General features: G+C 54.9%; 1 protein-coding gene across 1 annotated transcript; it reads right to left on the bottom strand.

The window, feature by feature from the left end:
* Positions 1-207: 207 nt before the first annotated feature.
* LOC129534554 (uncharacterized) lies at positions 208-8170 on the bottom strand. The gene is made up of 5 exons (XM_055392015.2): positions 7938-8170; positions 4497-4554; positions 4171-4403; positions 1081-1138; positions 208-962 (listed from the first exon to the last, which is right to left on the bottom strand). Exons 3-5 carry the CDS (start codon positions 4325-4327, stop codon positions 446-448), a joined length of 732 nt encoding a protein of 243 aa, XP_055247990.1. The 5' UTR covers positions 4328-4403; positions 4497-4554; positions 7938-8170; the 3' UTR covers positions 208-445.
* Between the last annotated feature and the right edge of the window lie 6656 nt (positions 8171-14826).

Genomic DNA, 14826 nt, shown 5'->3' with positions numbered 1-14826 from the left:
CTCACGCTGACCTCTCTCAGCATGGGAGGGGCCGGTGTGAGGCAAGGGCTCACGCTGACCTCTCTCAGCGTGGGAGGAGCCAGTGTGTGGCAGGGGCTCATGCCTCTGGGCAGGGTACCAGAGGCATGGGCATCAACAGGCCACCGTGAGGGAGGAGCTGGGCCGCATGCGGGCTGCTGGGAGGCAGGCAGGGACTTGGCCCCAGGTGGCCGCCGTGGGGGCAAGAGCTGGGCCTGGAGAGGCCCCTGGGAGGCAAGAGCGGGACCTGCAGAGGCCGTTCTCCAACCATTGCTGGGCCCGTACAGGCCACCGGGCGGCAGGAATGAGGCCCAAAGAACTTGGCTGGAGAAAGTTCGGGACCTACAAAGGCGGTTGGGAGCTGGGCAGGAGTTGAGCCAAAAGAGCTTGCTTACTTGCTGGGAGGCATGGCTGGGAGATGCCGACTTCAGGACAACTTGGGCCTGCAGAGGTCACCGGGAGGCCCAAGCTTGGCGTGGAGGAGCCCACCGACCGGAGACCATTTGGGTCCTGCAGGTGCCATTGGAGGGCAGGAGCTCATCGTGGAGGGGGCACCGTGAGGCCTGACCTGGGCCTGGGGAGCTTGGCTTGAGGAAGCTGTGGGCCGACCAAGGACGCCAGGAGATGGGTAGGCACTGAGTCCAAAGAGGTTGTTGAGAGGCAGGAGTCGGGCCTGGAGACGCAGCCAGGAAGAGGAGCTTGGCCCGGAGAGGACGCCTGGAGGGTGCAAGTGAGTCTGGAGAGGCCGACTTGAGGAGGTTCTCAGCCCGGAGAGGCCGCCGGAAGGGAAAAACTGGGACTGGAAAGGCTGTTGTGAGGAATGAGCCCCATGGGCCTGAAGAGGCCACTGGCAGGTGGGAGCTGGGTGTGTAGAAGCTGCTGAAAGGTTGGGAGCTTGGCTTGGGGGGTCCACAGTGAGGCAGATGCTGGGCCTGAAGAATCTGCTTAAAAAGATTTAAGCACATTTACATTTATTAGGCACTTTATTTCCATTATTACATATATATAAATATATATACGTATTATATATCCAATATATAATAAAATGATTATGCAACTCACCATAATGTAGAATCAGTGGGCGTGTTAAGCTTGTTTTCCTGAAACTGGATGGTCCCACCTGAGCGTGATGGGAGAAAGTGACAGATCAATAGGTATTAGATACTCATAAGCACAGCGCAACCTAGATCCCTCACATGCATGGTTCACAACAGGGTGCGTTCTCCTATGAGAATCTAATGCTGCTGCTCATCTGAGAAGGTGGAGCTCAAGCGGGAATGTGAGCAAAGGGGAGTGGCTGTAAATACAGACGAAGCTTCCCTCACTCCCTCACTCGACACCACTCACCTCCTGCTGTGTGGCTCCCTACGGCTCCATGGCTCAGGGGTTGGGGACCCCTGCTCAAGTGCATCCAAAGCGACCCTTCCCACACCAGTCTTCATAGTGGTCAAGGGCAGCAACCACTTAGCTCCCAAGGCATGTGCCTCAGCTGGCATTTCGTCACAATCAACAGTAAGTGGTAGCTTGAGTCACTGTGAGGTCACTTCCTGGAAATCACCAGCATCCCATTTCCCACTGGCAAAGAGCTCAGCACTGCCCCCTGGGAAACCAAACCTATGCCCAAATCCCATCTGTGTGGGTTTATCTCCTGGGACCCTTCCTAACATATTAGTCAGAGTCCAATCAGGAAGCATAAACCACTCAAAAGTTTAAAGTGGTAAAATTTAATACGGAGAATTATTCATTATAACAGGTGAACAGCATAATGAGAGATTGGCTAGCACAAAGTAAAGAGAACTCTAGAGAATACAGGACTAGCCCAGGCCAGGCATGGTGGCTCATGCCTGAAATTCCAGCAATTTGAGAAGCTAATGCAGGAGGATTGCTTAAGGCCAGGAGCTAGAGACCGGTCTGGACAACACAGTGAGAACCTGTCTCTATCCAAAAGAAGAAAAAAGTTAGCTGGGAGTGGTGGTGCACACTTGTAGTCCCAGCTACTCGGAATGCTGAAGTTTGAGCCTGGGAGGTCAAGGCTGCAGCGAGGCATGATTATGCCACTACAGTCTAGCCTGGTGACAGAGCAAGACCCTGTCTCAAAGAACAAAACAACAACAACCATTTACAGACAGAAAAGAGGTAGAGCTAATAAGCTAAGGAAAGATGTTGAAATGTGACAAGTAAAGTAATATGAGGTCTTTTATCTATTTAAAATAATCAAACAAAAAATGACTTACTAAATTATAATACCCTGTGCTGGCAAAGGTGCAGTGAAATGGGCACTTTCTTATACTATGAGGGGTGTTTACATTGTGTATAAGCCTTCCCGGGTAAAGCTTGTCAATTTTTTAAAATAATGGAGACAGGGTCTCACCATACTGCCATACTGCCTCCTCCAACTCTTGGCCTCAAGCAATCCTCCTCTCTTAGCCTCCCAAAGTGCTAAGATTATAGCTGGGAGGCACCCAAAACCCTGTCAATTTACATCAAGGGTAATGAGAATGTCCATTCACCATGACTCACAGTAATCTTACTTCTGGGGAGACAATTCAATCTAAACAAAAGGTCATCTGTACACACACAGTAAAAATCTGGGAGTAACTGAAGACAGAGTTGGTAAGTGAAATAAGAAACAGTTCTAAGAAATTAAACTATGGTATCAATAGGCACCTGGTATAAAAGGTCAGTTGATGTTAGCTGCTACTTTTTTGTTGTTTTGAGACAGGGTCTCACTCTGTCACCCAGGCTGGAGTGCAGAGGCCTGATCATGACTCACTGCAGTCTCAGCCTCCCTGGGCTTGAGTGATCCTCCCACCTCAGCCTCCCAAGTAGCTGGGGCTACAGGAACGTGCCACCACACTAGGCTAATTCATGTGTTTTTCTGTAGGGATGGTGACTCCCCCTTTGTTTCCAAGGCCTATCGCAAACTCTTGGCCTCAAGCCATCCTCCTGCCTCAGCCTCCCAAAGTGTTGCGATTACCAGTGTGAGCCACCACACCTGGCCAGCTGCTACTTTTAGCAATATTATTATTATTATTCCACTCCATTAAAAATTATTATTTTCAAGGCTATGCAACAGTATGTATCCTACAGCGTAATTGTAAAAACATATACAGTTGCCGTCCCTCAGTATACAGAATTAGTTACAGCCCCCCATCTCTGCATATACCAAAATCCATGCTTACTCACGTTTCGCTGTCACCCCTCTGGAATCCACGTATACGAAAATACCAAATATTAGTTGGGCGTAGTGGCAAGCACCTGTAGTCTCAGCCACGTGGGAGGTTGAGATGGGAGGATCGCTTCAGCCTGGAAGGTTGAGGCTGCAGTCAGCTGCGATAGCACTACTACCCTCCAGCCTCGGACAACAGAGGGAGACCCTGTCTCAGAAAAAAAAAAACAAAATAAAACAGGTTAGAAATTGTAATGAGGTCTGTTGGGCAAAATTCCATATAAGCAAAGTATAAATTAATAAAGCAAATCGTGATGAATTAGTACGATTGACTTTCTGGAGTTTCTGACAATAAAAGTAAGGAAAATGCAGAACACAAAGACAGAGAGTAAAAGGAGAAATTAGGAAAGCATTCTACATGTTTAATAGGAAGACACTGGCCGTGTTCGTGCAGCGGCAGTATGTCGTGACATGACATACTTTGGAGAGAAGTTAACAGATGAGGAAGTTGATAAAAATCGTCAGAGGACCAAAATACTGGTAGCGACACTCAAGGAAACCACGAAATTTCCATAACTTATGTCAGCAAAGTGGGAATATTGTACAGTGTGTGTTGAAGTTCCTATACAACATTGTTTATCTGCCGTTTGTTTGTTTGTAAGGAATGTATATACTAACAGTTCTTCTTGCTGTCAAAAGAATATGTGTGAATAAGTCATTTTAACTTATTCTTCTGTTTTTCTTTTATCTTCCTGCCATCATCCCACAGCCTTACTTTAGAAATTTTTTCTTTAGAAAATTGAACAAGTGCCCCTTGTGGTGGCACATACCTCGAAGATGGGAGGCAGGGGTGGAAGGGTCACTTGAGGCCATTAGTTTGACAGCAGCCTGGCCAACAAAGTGAGACCCCATGTCTGCAAAACAATTTAAAAATTAGCCAAGTATCGTCATGTATACCTACAGTCCCAGCTACCTCAACTTACGGAGAAAGTTCAGGGCCTGGAGAGAAGGCTGGGAGGCAGGAGCTGGGTCTAAAGAGGCCATTGGAACGATGGAGCTGTGCCTGTGGAGGCTGTTGTGAGGCAGTAGGCTCATCTGCGGAGACTGCCGTGAGGTAGGGTATGGGCCTAAATAGGCCATTGTGAGTCATGAGCTTGGTCTGTAGAGGCTGACTGGAGAGAGTTCTGGGCCTGGCCAGGCTGCCGGGAGGTAGGAGCTGGGCCAAAAGATTTAAGCACATTTACGTTGATTAGGCACTTCATTTCCATTATTACACTGGAATATATAATAAAATAATTATAGAACTCACCATAATGTAGAATCAGTGGGCGTGTTAAGCTTGTTTTCCTGAAACTGGATGGTCCCACCTGAGCGTGATGGGAGAAAGAGACAGATCAATAGGTATTAGATTCTCATAAGAACAGCGCAACCTAGATCCCTCACATGCACGGTTCACAACAGGGTGCGTTCTCCTATGAGAATCTAACGCTGCTGCTCATCTGAGAAGGTGGAGCTCAAGCGGGAATGTGAGCAAAGGGGAGTGGCTGTAAATACAGATGAAGCTTCCCTCACTCCCTCACTCGACACCACTCACCTGCTGTGTGGCTCCTTACGGCTCCATGGCTCAGGGGTTGGGGACCCCAGCTCAAGTGCATCCAAAGCGACCCTTCCCACACCAGTCTTCATAGTAGTCAAGGGCAGCAACCACTTAGCTCCCAAGGCATGTGCTTCAGCTGGCATTTCGTCACAATCAACAGTAAGTGGTAGCTTGAGTCATTGTGATGTCACTTCCTGGAAATCACCCTAAACCTGGGCCCTGACCCTAAAACCCTAACCCTGGGCCCTGACCCTAAAACCCTAACCCTGGGCCCTGACAATAAAATCCTAACACTGGGCCTTGGCCCTGAGCCTAAAACCCCACACCGGGGTCCCGGCCCTGACCTTAAACAACCCTAACCCTGGGCCCTGTCGCTGACCCTAAAGCAAGCCTAACCCTGGGCCCTGGCCCTGACCCCAAAACAACCCTAACTCTGGGCCCTGGCCCTGACCCTAAAACAACCCAATCCCTTGGCGCTGGCCCTGACCCTAAAACAAGCCTAACCCTGGGCCCTGGCCCTGACCCTAAAACAAGCCGAACCCTGGGCCCTGGCACTAAAACAAGCCTAACCCTGGGCCCAGGTCCTTACCCTAAAACAACCCTAACCCTGGGCCCTAGCCCTGACCCTAAAACAAGCCTAACACTGGGCCCTGGTCCTGACCCTAAAACAAGCCTAACCGTGGGCCCTGGCCCTGACCCTACAACAACCCTAAACCTGGGCCCTGGCCCTGACCCTAAAACAACCCTAACCCTAGGCCCTGGCCCTGACCCTAAAACAACCCTAAACCTGGGACCTGGCCCTGACCTAAAACAACCCTAACCCTAGGCACTGGCCCTGACCTAAAACAACCCTAAACCTGGGCCCTGCCCCTGACCCTAAAACAACCCTAACCCTGGGCCCTGGCACTAAAACAAGCCTAAGCCTGGGCCCAGGTCCTGACCCTAAAACAACCCTAAACCTGGGACGTGGCCCTGAACCTAAAACAACCCTAACCCTGGGCCCTGGCCCTGACCCTAAAACAAGCCTAACCCTGGGCCCTGGCCCTGACCCTAAAACAACCCTAACCCTGGACCCTGGCCCTGACCCTAAAATAAACCCAACCATGGGCACTCAACCTAAAACAACCCTAACCCTGGGCCCTGACCTAAAACAACCATAAACCTGGGCCCTGGCACTAAAACAAGCCTAACCCTGGGCCCATGTCCTGACCCTAAAACAACCCTAACACTGGGCCCTGGCCCTGACCCTAAAACAACCCTAACCCTGGGCCCTGGCCCTGAACCTAAAACAACCCAGACGCTGGGCCCTGGCCCTGACCCTAAAACAAGCCTAACCCTGGGCCCTGGCCCTGACCCTAAAACAACCCTAACGCTGGGCCCTGGCCCTGACCCTAAAACACCCCTAAACCTGGGCCCTGGCACTGACCCTAAAACAATCCTAATGCTGGGCCCTGGCACTGACCTAAAACAACCCCGAACCTGGGCCCTGGCCCTGACCCTAAAACAACCCGAACCCTGGGCCCTGGCACTAAAACAAGCCTAATCCTGGTCCCTGGCCCTGACCATAAAACAACCGTAACCCTGGGCCCTGGCACTAAAACAAGCCTAACACTGGGAGCAGGTCCTCACCCTAAAACAACCCTAACCCTGGGCCCTGGCCCTGACCCTAAAACAAGCATAACCCTGGGCCCTGGCCCTGACCCTAAAACAACCCTAACCATGGGCCCTGTCCCTGACCCTAAAACAAGCCTAACGCTCGGCCCTGGCCCTGACCCTACAACAACCCTAACCCTGGGCCCTGGTCCTGACCCTAAAACAACCCTAACCCTGGGACCTGGCCCTGACCCTAAAACAAGCCTAACCCTGAGCCCTGGCCCTGACCCTAAAACAACCCTAACCCTCGGCCCTGGCCCTGACCCTAAAACGACCCTAACCCTGGGCCCTGGCCAGGACCCTAAAACAACCCTAACCCTGGGACCTGGCGCTGACCTAAAACAACCCTAACCCTGGGCCCTGGCCCTGACCCTAAAACGACCCTAACCCTGGGCCCTGGCCCAGACCCCAAAACAACCCTAACAATGGGCCCTGGCCCTGACCGTAAAACTACCCTAACCCTGGGCCCTGGCCCTGAACCGAAAACAACCCTAACCCTGTGCCCGGGCCCTGACCCGAAAACAACCCTAACCCTGGGTCCCGGCCCTGACCCTAAAACAACCCTAACCCTGGGCCCTGGCCCTGACCCTAAAACAACCCTAACCCTGGGCCCCGGCCCTGACCCTAAAACAACGCTAACCCTGAGCCCCGGCCCTGACCCTAAAACAACCCTAAACCTGGGCCCCAGCCCTGACCCTAAAACATGCCTAACCCTGGGCCCTGGCCCTGACCCTGAAACAAACCTAGCCCTGGGCCCTGGCCCAAATTGTAATGAGGTCTGTTGGGCAAAATTCCATATAAGCATAGTATAAATTAATAAAGCAAATCGTGATAAATTAGTACGATTGACTTTCTGGAGTTTCTGACAATAAAAGTAAGGAAAATGCAGAACACAAAGACAGAGAGTAAAAAGAGAAATTAGGAAAGCATTCTACATGTTTAATAGGAAGACACTGGCCGTGTTCGTGCAGCGGCAGTATGTCGTGACATGACATACTTTGGAGAGAAGTTAACAGATGAGGAAGTTGATAAAAATCGTCAGAGGACCAAAATACTGGTAGCGACACTCAAGGAAACCACGAAATTTCCATAACTTATGTCAGCAAAGTGGGAATATTGTACAGTGTGTGTTGAAGTTCCTATACAACATTGTTTATCTGCCGTTTGTTTGTTTGTAAGCAATGTATATACTAACAGTTCTTCTTGCTGTCAAAAGAATATGTGTGAATAAGTCATTTTAACTTATTCTTCTGTTTTTCTTTTATCTTCCTGCCATCATCCCACAGCCTTACTTTAGAAATTTTTTCTTTAGAAAATTGAACAAGTGCCCCTTGTGGTGGCACATACCTCGAGGATGGGAGGCAGGGGTGGAAGGGTCACTTGAGGCCATTAGTTTGACACCAGCCTGGCCAACAAAGTGAGACCCCATGTCTGCAAAACAATGTAAAAATTAGCCAAGTATCATCATGTATACCTACAGTCCCAGCTACCTCAACTTACGGAGAAAGTTCAGGGCCTGGAGACAAGGCTGGGCGGCAGGAGCTGGGTCTAAAGAGGCCATTGGAACGATGGAGCTGTGCCTGTGGAGGCTGTTGTGAGGCAGTAGGCTCATCTGCGGAGACTGCCGTGAGGTAGGGTATGGGCCTAAATAGGCCATTGTGAGTCATGAGCTTGGTCTGTAGAGGCTGACTGGAGAGAGTTCTGGGCCTGGCGAGGCTGCCGGGAGGTAGGAGCTGGGCCAAAAGATTTAAGCGCATTTATGTTGATTAGGCACTTCATTTCCATTATTACACTGGAATATATAATAAAATAATTATAGAACTCACCATAATGTAGAATCAGTGGGCGTGTTAAGCTTGTTTTCCTGAAACTGGATGGTCCCACCTGAGCGTGATGGGAGAAAGTGACAGATCAATAGGTATTAGATTCTCATAAGAACAGCGCAACCTAGATCCCTCACATGCACGGTTCACAACAGGGTGCGTTCTCCTATGAGAATCTAATGCTGCTGCTCATCTGAGAAGGTGGAGCTCAGGCGGGAATGTGAGCAAAGGGGAGTGGCTGTAAATACAGACGAAGCTTCCCTCACTCCCTCACTCGACACCACTCACCTGCTGTGTGGCTCCTTACGGCTCCATGGCTCAGGGGTTGGGGACCCCTGCTCAAGTGCATCCAAAGCGACCCTTCCCACACCAGTCTTCATAGTAGTCAAGTGCAGCAACCACTTAGCTCCCAAGGCGTGTGTCTCAGCTGGCATTTCATCACAATCAACAGTAAGTGGTAGCTTGAGTCGTTGTGATGTCACTTCCTGGAAATCACCCTAACCCTGGGCCCCGGGCCCTGACCCTAAAACCCTAACCCTGGGCCCCGGGCCCTGACCCTAAAACCCTAACCCTGGGCCCCGGTCCCTGACCCTGAAGCCCTAACCCTGGGCCCCGGGCCCGGACCCTGAAGCCCTAACCCTGGGCCCCGGGCCCTGACCCTGAAGCCCTAACCCTGGGCCCCGGGCCCTGACCCAGAAGCCCTAACCCTGGGCCCCGGGCCCTGACCCTGAAGCCCTAACCCTGGGCCCCGGGCCCTGACCCTGAAGCCCTAACCCTGGGCCCCGGGCCCTGACCCTGAAGCCCTAACCCTGGGCCCCGGGCCCTGACCCAGAAGCCCTAACCCTGGGCCCCGGGCCCTGACCCTGAAGCCCAAACCCTGGGCCCCGGGCCCTGACCCTGAAGCCCAAACACTGGGCCCCGGCCCTGACCCTGAAGCCCTAACCCTGGGCCCCGGTCCCTGACCCTGAAGCCCTAACACTGGGCCCCGGGCCCTGACCCTGAAGCCCTAACTCTGGGCCTCGGGCCCTGGCCCTGAAGCCCTAACCCTGGGCCTCGGGCCCTGGCCTTGAAGCCCTAACCCTGGGCCCCGGGCCCTGTCCCTAAAGCCCTAACCCTGGGCCCCGGGCCCTGACCCTAAAGCCCTAACCCTGGGCCCCGGGCCCTGACCCTAAAGCCCTAACCCTGGGCCCCGAGCCCTGGCCCTAAAGCCCTAACCCTGGGCCCCGGGCCCTGGCCCTAAAGCCCCAACCGTGGGCCCCGGGCCCTGGCCCTAAATCCCTAACCCTGGGCCCCGAGCCCGGACCCTGAAGCCCTAACCCTGGGCCCCGGTCCCTGACCCTGAAGCCCTAACACTGGGCCCCAGGCCCTGACCCTGAAGCCCTAACTCTGGGCCTCGGGCCCTGGCCCTGAAGCCCTAACCCTGGGCCTCGGGCCCTGTCCCTAAAGCCCTAACCCTGGGCCCCGGGCCCTGACCCTGAAGCCCAAACCCTGGGCCCCGGGCCCTGACCCTGAAGCCCAAACCCTCGGCCCCGGCCCTGACCCTGAAGCCCTAACCCTGGGCCCCGGGCCCTGACCCTAAAGCCCTAACCCTGGGCCCCGGGCCCTGACCCTAAAGCCCTAACCCTGGGCCCCGGGCCCTGACCCTAAAGCCCTAACCCTGGGCCCCGGGCCCTGGCCCTAAAGCCCTAACCGTGGGCCCCGGGCCCTGGCCCTAAAGCCCTAACCCTGGCCCCGGGCCCTGGCCCTAAAGCCCTAACCCTGGGCCCCAGGCACTGACCCTAAAACCCTAACCCTGGGCCCTGGGCCCTGACCCTAAAACCCGAACGCTGGGCCCTGTCCCTAAAACCCTAACCCTGGGCCCTGACCCTAAAACCCTAACCCTGGGCCCTGACCCTAAAACCCTAACCCTGGGCCCTGACCCTAAAACCCTAACCCTTCGCCCTTACCCTAAAACCCTAACCCTTCGCCCTTACCCTAAAACCCTAACCCTTCGCCCTTACCCTAAAACCCTAACCCTTCGCCCTTACCCTAAAACCCTAACCAGAACCCTAGTGAGCCTAGACCACACATTGCACTCCAGCCTGGGTGACAGAGCATGACTCTGTCTCAAAAAAAAAAAAAAAGAAAAAAAGACAGAGAAAAGAAAGCCAACAAGACACCATTAGGCAACCCATTGTCAGGTTATGGGAGTTTGAAAAGGAAAGTAGAGAAAGGAGAAGAAAGCTTATTTAAAGAATGGCTGAAGACTGCCTAAATCATGGGAGAGATTTACACATCTAAATCCATGAAGCTTAAAGATTCCTGAAGAGGTTCAAACCAAATAGATACTCACCAAGTCACAATATAATCAAATAGTCAAAAGTTAAAGAAACTTTGCAGGTCAGGACAGAATCGAATAATACATTCAAAGTGCTGAAAGAAAAAAAGTGCCAGCAACTAATACTATGTCTGACAAAGCTGTCCTTCAGAAAGAAAAAAGAAATAACGTGCTTCCTCGACAAACAAAGCTGAGGGCATTCAGGACCACTAGGTCTACCTTAAAAAAATGCTTAACGGAGTTTTTCAAGTAAAAATGAATGAAGTTGGGAGCAGTGGCTCATGCCCGTAATCCCATTTTGGGAGGCTGAGGTGGGTGGATCACCTGAGGTCGGGAGGTCAAGACCAGCCTGGCCAACATGGCAAAACCCCACCCCCAGTAAAAATACAAAAAATTAGCCAGGTATGAAGGCCACTGAGATCGTGCCACTGCACTCCAGCCTGGGTGACAAGAGTCAAACTACATTTCAAAAACAAAAAAACAAACAAAAAAAAACAAAACTTGAGGCCTGGTCTTCTGCTCCTCTCCAACCCCCACTTCTCTGGGCCCAAGCCACCTGGGCTGAGGAGGGGGTGAGGTGTGAGCCCCTGCCAGGAACTCCCTGCCCGGACCAAGTACTCGGCCCCCAGGCCTGCATTCAGTGAGGCCTCCCGTGGCGTCAGCATGTTCGTGTGGAGGAATGTGGAAGGTCACTCTGTGGCCGTGTTCCCCTGGTACTCCCTCCCCTTCCTGACCCCTCCCTGCAGCCACACGAGGCCCAGCAACCTGCCAGTTACTCAGTGGCCTCCAACCAGAGAAAACAACCTGCCAAGTTGGCAGCTGTTGCTCATGAGCATCCACCAGGTGGCACAGGGAGTGTTGACCCTGGGCAGCCCCCTGGAGCCACCTGCCCTGAAAGCCCAGGGCCCGCAACCCTACACACTTTGGGGGTGGTGGAACCTGTTAAAAGCTCACCTCCCACCATGGAGGAGGAGCCCTGGGCCCCTCAGGGGAGTCCCTGCTGGACAGTGAGACAGAGAATGACCATGATGATGCTTTCCTCTCCATCATGTCTCCTGACACCCAGTTGCCTCTACCACTCAGATGATGTCAGGCCCAGTCCCTCAGTGCCCTGCGCAAGGAACAGGACTCATCTTCTGAGAAGGATGGACGCAGCCCCAACAAATGGGACAAGGACCACATCGGTGGCCCATGAGTGGCGGTCATGATCTTCAGCAAGCGGCACCAGGCCCTGGCAGGGCGCACCAGGGTCACTCCAACCAGGATATCCGGACCGTCAGCCAGATGCTGACTCTGGCCCAAAGACTTCTACTCAGTATGGAGCTCCAGGCCACTTTGCAGCCCCTGGTGAGGGAGGTGTACATACCATGAATTGTGGGACCTTCAGAGCTTTTCACTTTTCGGAAAATAGCTCCTGTTGGGGCTACAAGATGGAGTGTGAAGAGGGCCTTGGGCCACAGGGAGGTGCCTGTGGACTAGGGGGAGTTCATGCACCCCTTCTTTCCCCAGAGGGGCTGGACTCAGGTGAGTATGGGGGTGGGGGCTCCTGCACTTCGACACAGGCAGCGGGAGGGTTTTCTCCCCATTCCCTCTGCACTCCCAACTTGAGCTATACTTTTTAAGAAAGTGATTCACCCTGCCTTTGCCCCCTTCCCCAGAACAGAACACGTTGATCATGGGCGATATTTTTCATTGTGCCAAACAGTTGCCATGACCGTCATTAAACCTGTTTAACACCAAATAATAAGGAAAATAAAATAAAAAATTCGGGCTTGGTGCAGAAACTCACCCCAAATAAATCACCTACCAAAATATTTACATAATGGTGGAAATATTCCAAAATTCAATATTTTGGGATTTATACACAAAAGATAAACAAATTAGAGGCCAAGAGGCTGCCAGAAGGGAAAAACGGGGCCTGGGAAGGCCGTTGTGAGGAATGAGCTGGGCCTAAAGAGGCCACTGGCAGGCGGGAGCTGGGCCTGCCGAAGCGGCCGAGAGGCAGGAGCTTTGGACTCGGGAGGCCGCAATGAGGCGAGAGCTAGCTGGGCATGGAGAGTCTGCTGTGAGTCCGCTGTGAGTCCGGGCCCGTGCAGGCCTTCGAGAGGCAGGAGGCCGGGCCTGCAAAGGCCCACTGGAGGTCAAGTTCTGGGCCTGAAGAGGCCACCAAAAGTCAAAAGCGGGGCCTGGGAAGGCCGCCAAGAGCCATGAGCTGGTCTGGGCTGAAAGAGGCCACTGGGAGGCAGGAGGAGCTGGGCCTGGAGAGGCTGACTCGAGGAAGTTTTGCACCTGGAGAGGCCGCCGAGAGGACGGAGCTGGGCCCGGGGAGGCCGACTTGCTGCTCTTCCGGGCCCAATTCCAGGCCGACTTGACGACAACTTGGGCCTGCTGGGAGCTGGGCAGGAGCTGAGTCCAAAGACGTTGTTGGGAGGCCAGAGTCAGGCCTGGAGACGCAGCCGGGAGGAAGAGCTGGGCCCGGAGAGGATGCCGGGAGGCTGCAAGTGGGTCTGGAGAGGCCGATTTGAGGAGGCCCGGCCTCCGCCTCCCGCATGGCGGCCTCTGCAGGCACAGCTGTTTCTCCTGGCTGCATCTCCCGCCTCCCAGCAAACAAGCTTTTTTGGCTCAGCTCCCACCTGCGTTTGTAGACCCCGAAGTTTCTGCAACCAAGCTCTTCAGACCCACATCCCACCTCCCAGTACCTGAACAGTCCCAGCTCCGGCTGGAGAACAGTCTGTAGGCCCTGCTGTTGCCTCCCAGGGGAGTCTCCAAGCCCAGCTCTCACCCCACCACGACCCCCCAGGCCCAAGTCGCTGCCTGCCTCACAGCAGCCCGCGTGCGACCCTGCTCCTCCCTCACGGTGGCCTGTTGAGGCAGGGGCTCACGCTGACCTCTCTCACCGTGGGAGGGGCCGGTGTGAGGCAAGGGCTCACGCCGACCTCTCACAGCGTGGGAAGGGCCGGTGTGAGGCAAGGGGCTCACGCCGACCTCTCTCAGCGTGGGAGGGGCCGGTGTGAGGCAAGGGCTCACGCCGACCTCTCTCAGCGTGGGAGGGGCTGGTGTGAGGCAAGGGGCTCATGTTGACCTCTCTCAGCATGGGAGGGGCCGGTGTGAGGCAAGGGGCTCACGCCGACCTCTCTCAGCGTGGGAGGGGCCGGTGTGAGGCAAGGGCTCACGCCGACCTCTCTCAGCGTGGGAGGGGCCGGGGTGAGGCAAGGGGCTCACGCTGACCTCTCTCACCGTGGGAGGGGCCGGTGTGAGGCAAGGGCTCAGGCTGACCTCTGTCAGAGTGAGAGGGGCCCGTGTGAGGCAAGGGGCTCATGCCGACCTCTCTCAGCGTGGGAGGGGCCGGTGTGAGGCAAGGGCTCACGCTGACCTCTCTCAGCCTGGGAGGGGCCGGTGTGAGGCAAGGGGCTCATGTTGACCTCTCTCAGCGTGGGAGGGGCCGGTGTGAGGCAGGGGCTCATGTTGACCTCTCTCAGCGTGGGAGGGGCCGGTGTGAGGCAAGGGGCTCATGTTGACCTCTCTCAGCGTGGGAGGGGCCGGTGTGAGGCAAGGGCTCACACCGACCTCTCTCAGCGTGGGAGGGGCCGGTGTGAGGGAAGGGGCTCATGTTGACTTCTCTCAGCGTGGGAGGGGCCGGTGTGAGGCAAGGGCTCACGCCGACCTCTCTCAGCGTGGGAGGGGCCGGTGTGAGGCAAGGGGCTCACGCCGACCTCTCTCAGCGTGGGAGGGGCCGGTGTGAGGCAAGGGGCTCACGCCGACCTCTCTCAGCGTGGGAGGGGCCGGTGTGAGGCAAGGGGCTCACGCCGACCTCTCTCAGCGTGGGAGGGGCCGGTGTGAGGCAAGGGCTCACGCCGACCTCTCTCAGCGTGGGAGGGGCCGGTGTGAGGCAAGGGGCTGACGCTGACCTCTCTCACCGTGGGAGGGGCCGGTGTGAGTCAAGGGCTCACGCCGACCTCTCTCAGCATGGGAGGGGCCGGTGTGAGGCAAGGGCTCACGCTGACCTCTCTCAGCGTGGGAGGAGCCAGTGTCAGGCAAGGGGCTCACGCTGACCTCTCTCAGCATGGGAGGGGCCGGTGTGAGGCAAGGGCTCACGCTGACCTCTCTCAGCGTGGGAGGAGCCAGTGTGTGGCAGGGGCTCATGCCTCTGGGCAGGGTACCAGAGGCATGGGCATCAACAGGCCACCGTGAGGGAGGAGCTGGGCCGCATGCGGGCTGCTGGGAGGCAGGCAGGGACTTGGCCCCAGGT

This window comes from Gorilla gorilla, chromosome 5, assembly GCF_029281585.2.
Source record: "Gorilla gorilla gorilla isolate KB3781 chromosome 5, NHGRI_mGorGor1-v2.1_pri, whole genome shotgun sequence".
Taxonomy (NCBI): domain Eukaryota; kingdom Metazoa; phylum Chordata; class Mammalia; order Primates; family Hominidae; genus Gorilla; species Gorilla gorilla.
This window is presented reverse-complemented; position numbering and strand designations above follow the sequence as displayed.

Bases quoted from the DNA above. Each gene is read 5' to 3' on its own strand.
- LOC129534554 (XM_055392015.2), bottom strand. From the start codon at position 4,327: ATGGCCTATTTAGGCCCATACCCTACCTCACGGCAGTCTCCGCAGATG. The intron at 1,139-4,170 runs GTAAGTTGAGGT...CATCACGCTCAG, and splicing joins CCAGGCCCTGAACTTTCTCC to GTGGGACCATCCAGTTTCAG. The intron at 963-1,080 runs GTGAGTTGCATA...AATCTTTTTAAG, and splicing joins CCCACTGATTCTACATTATG to CAGATTCTTCAGGCCCAGCA.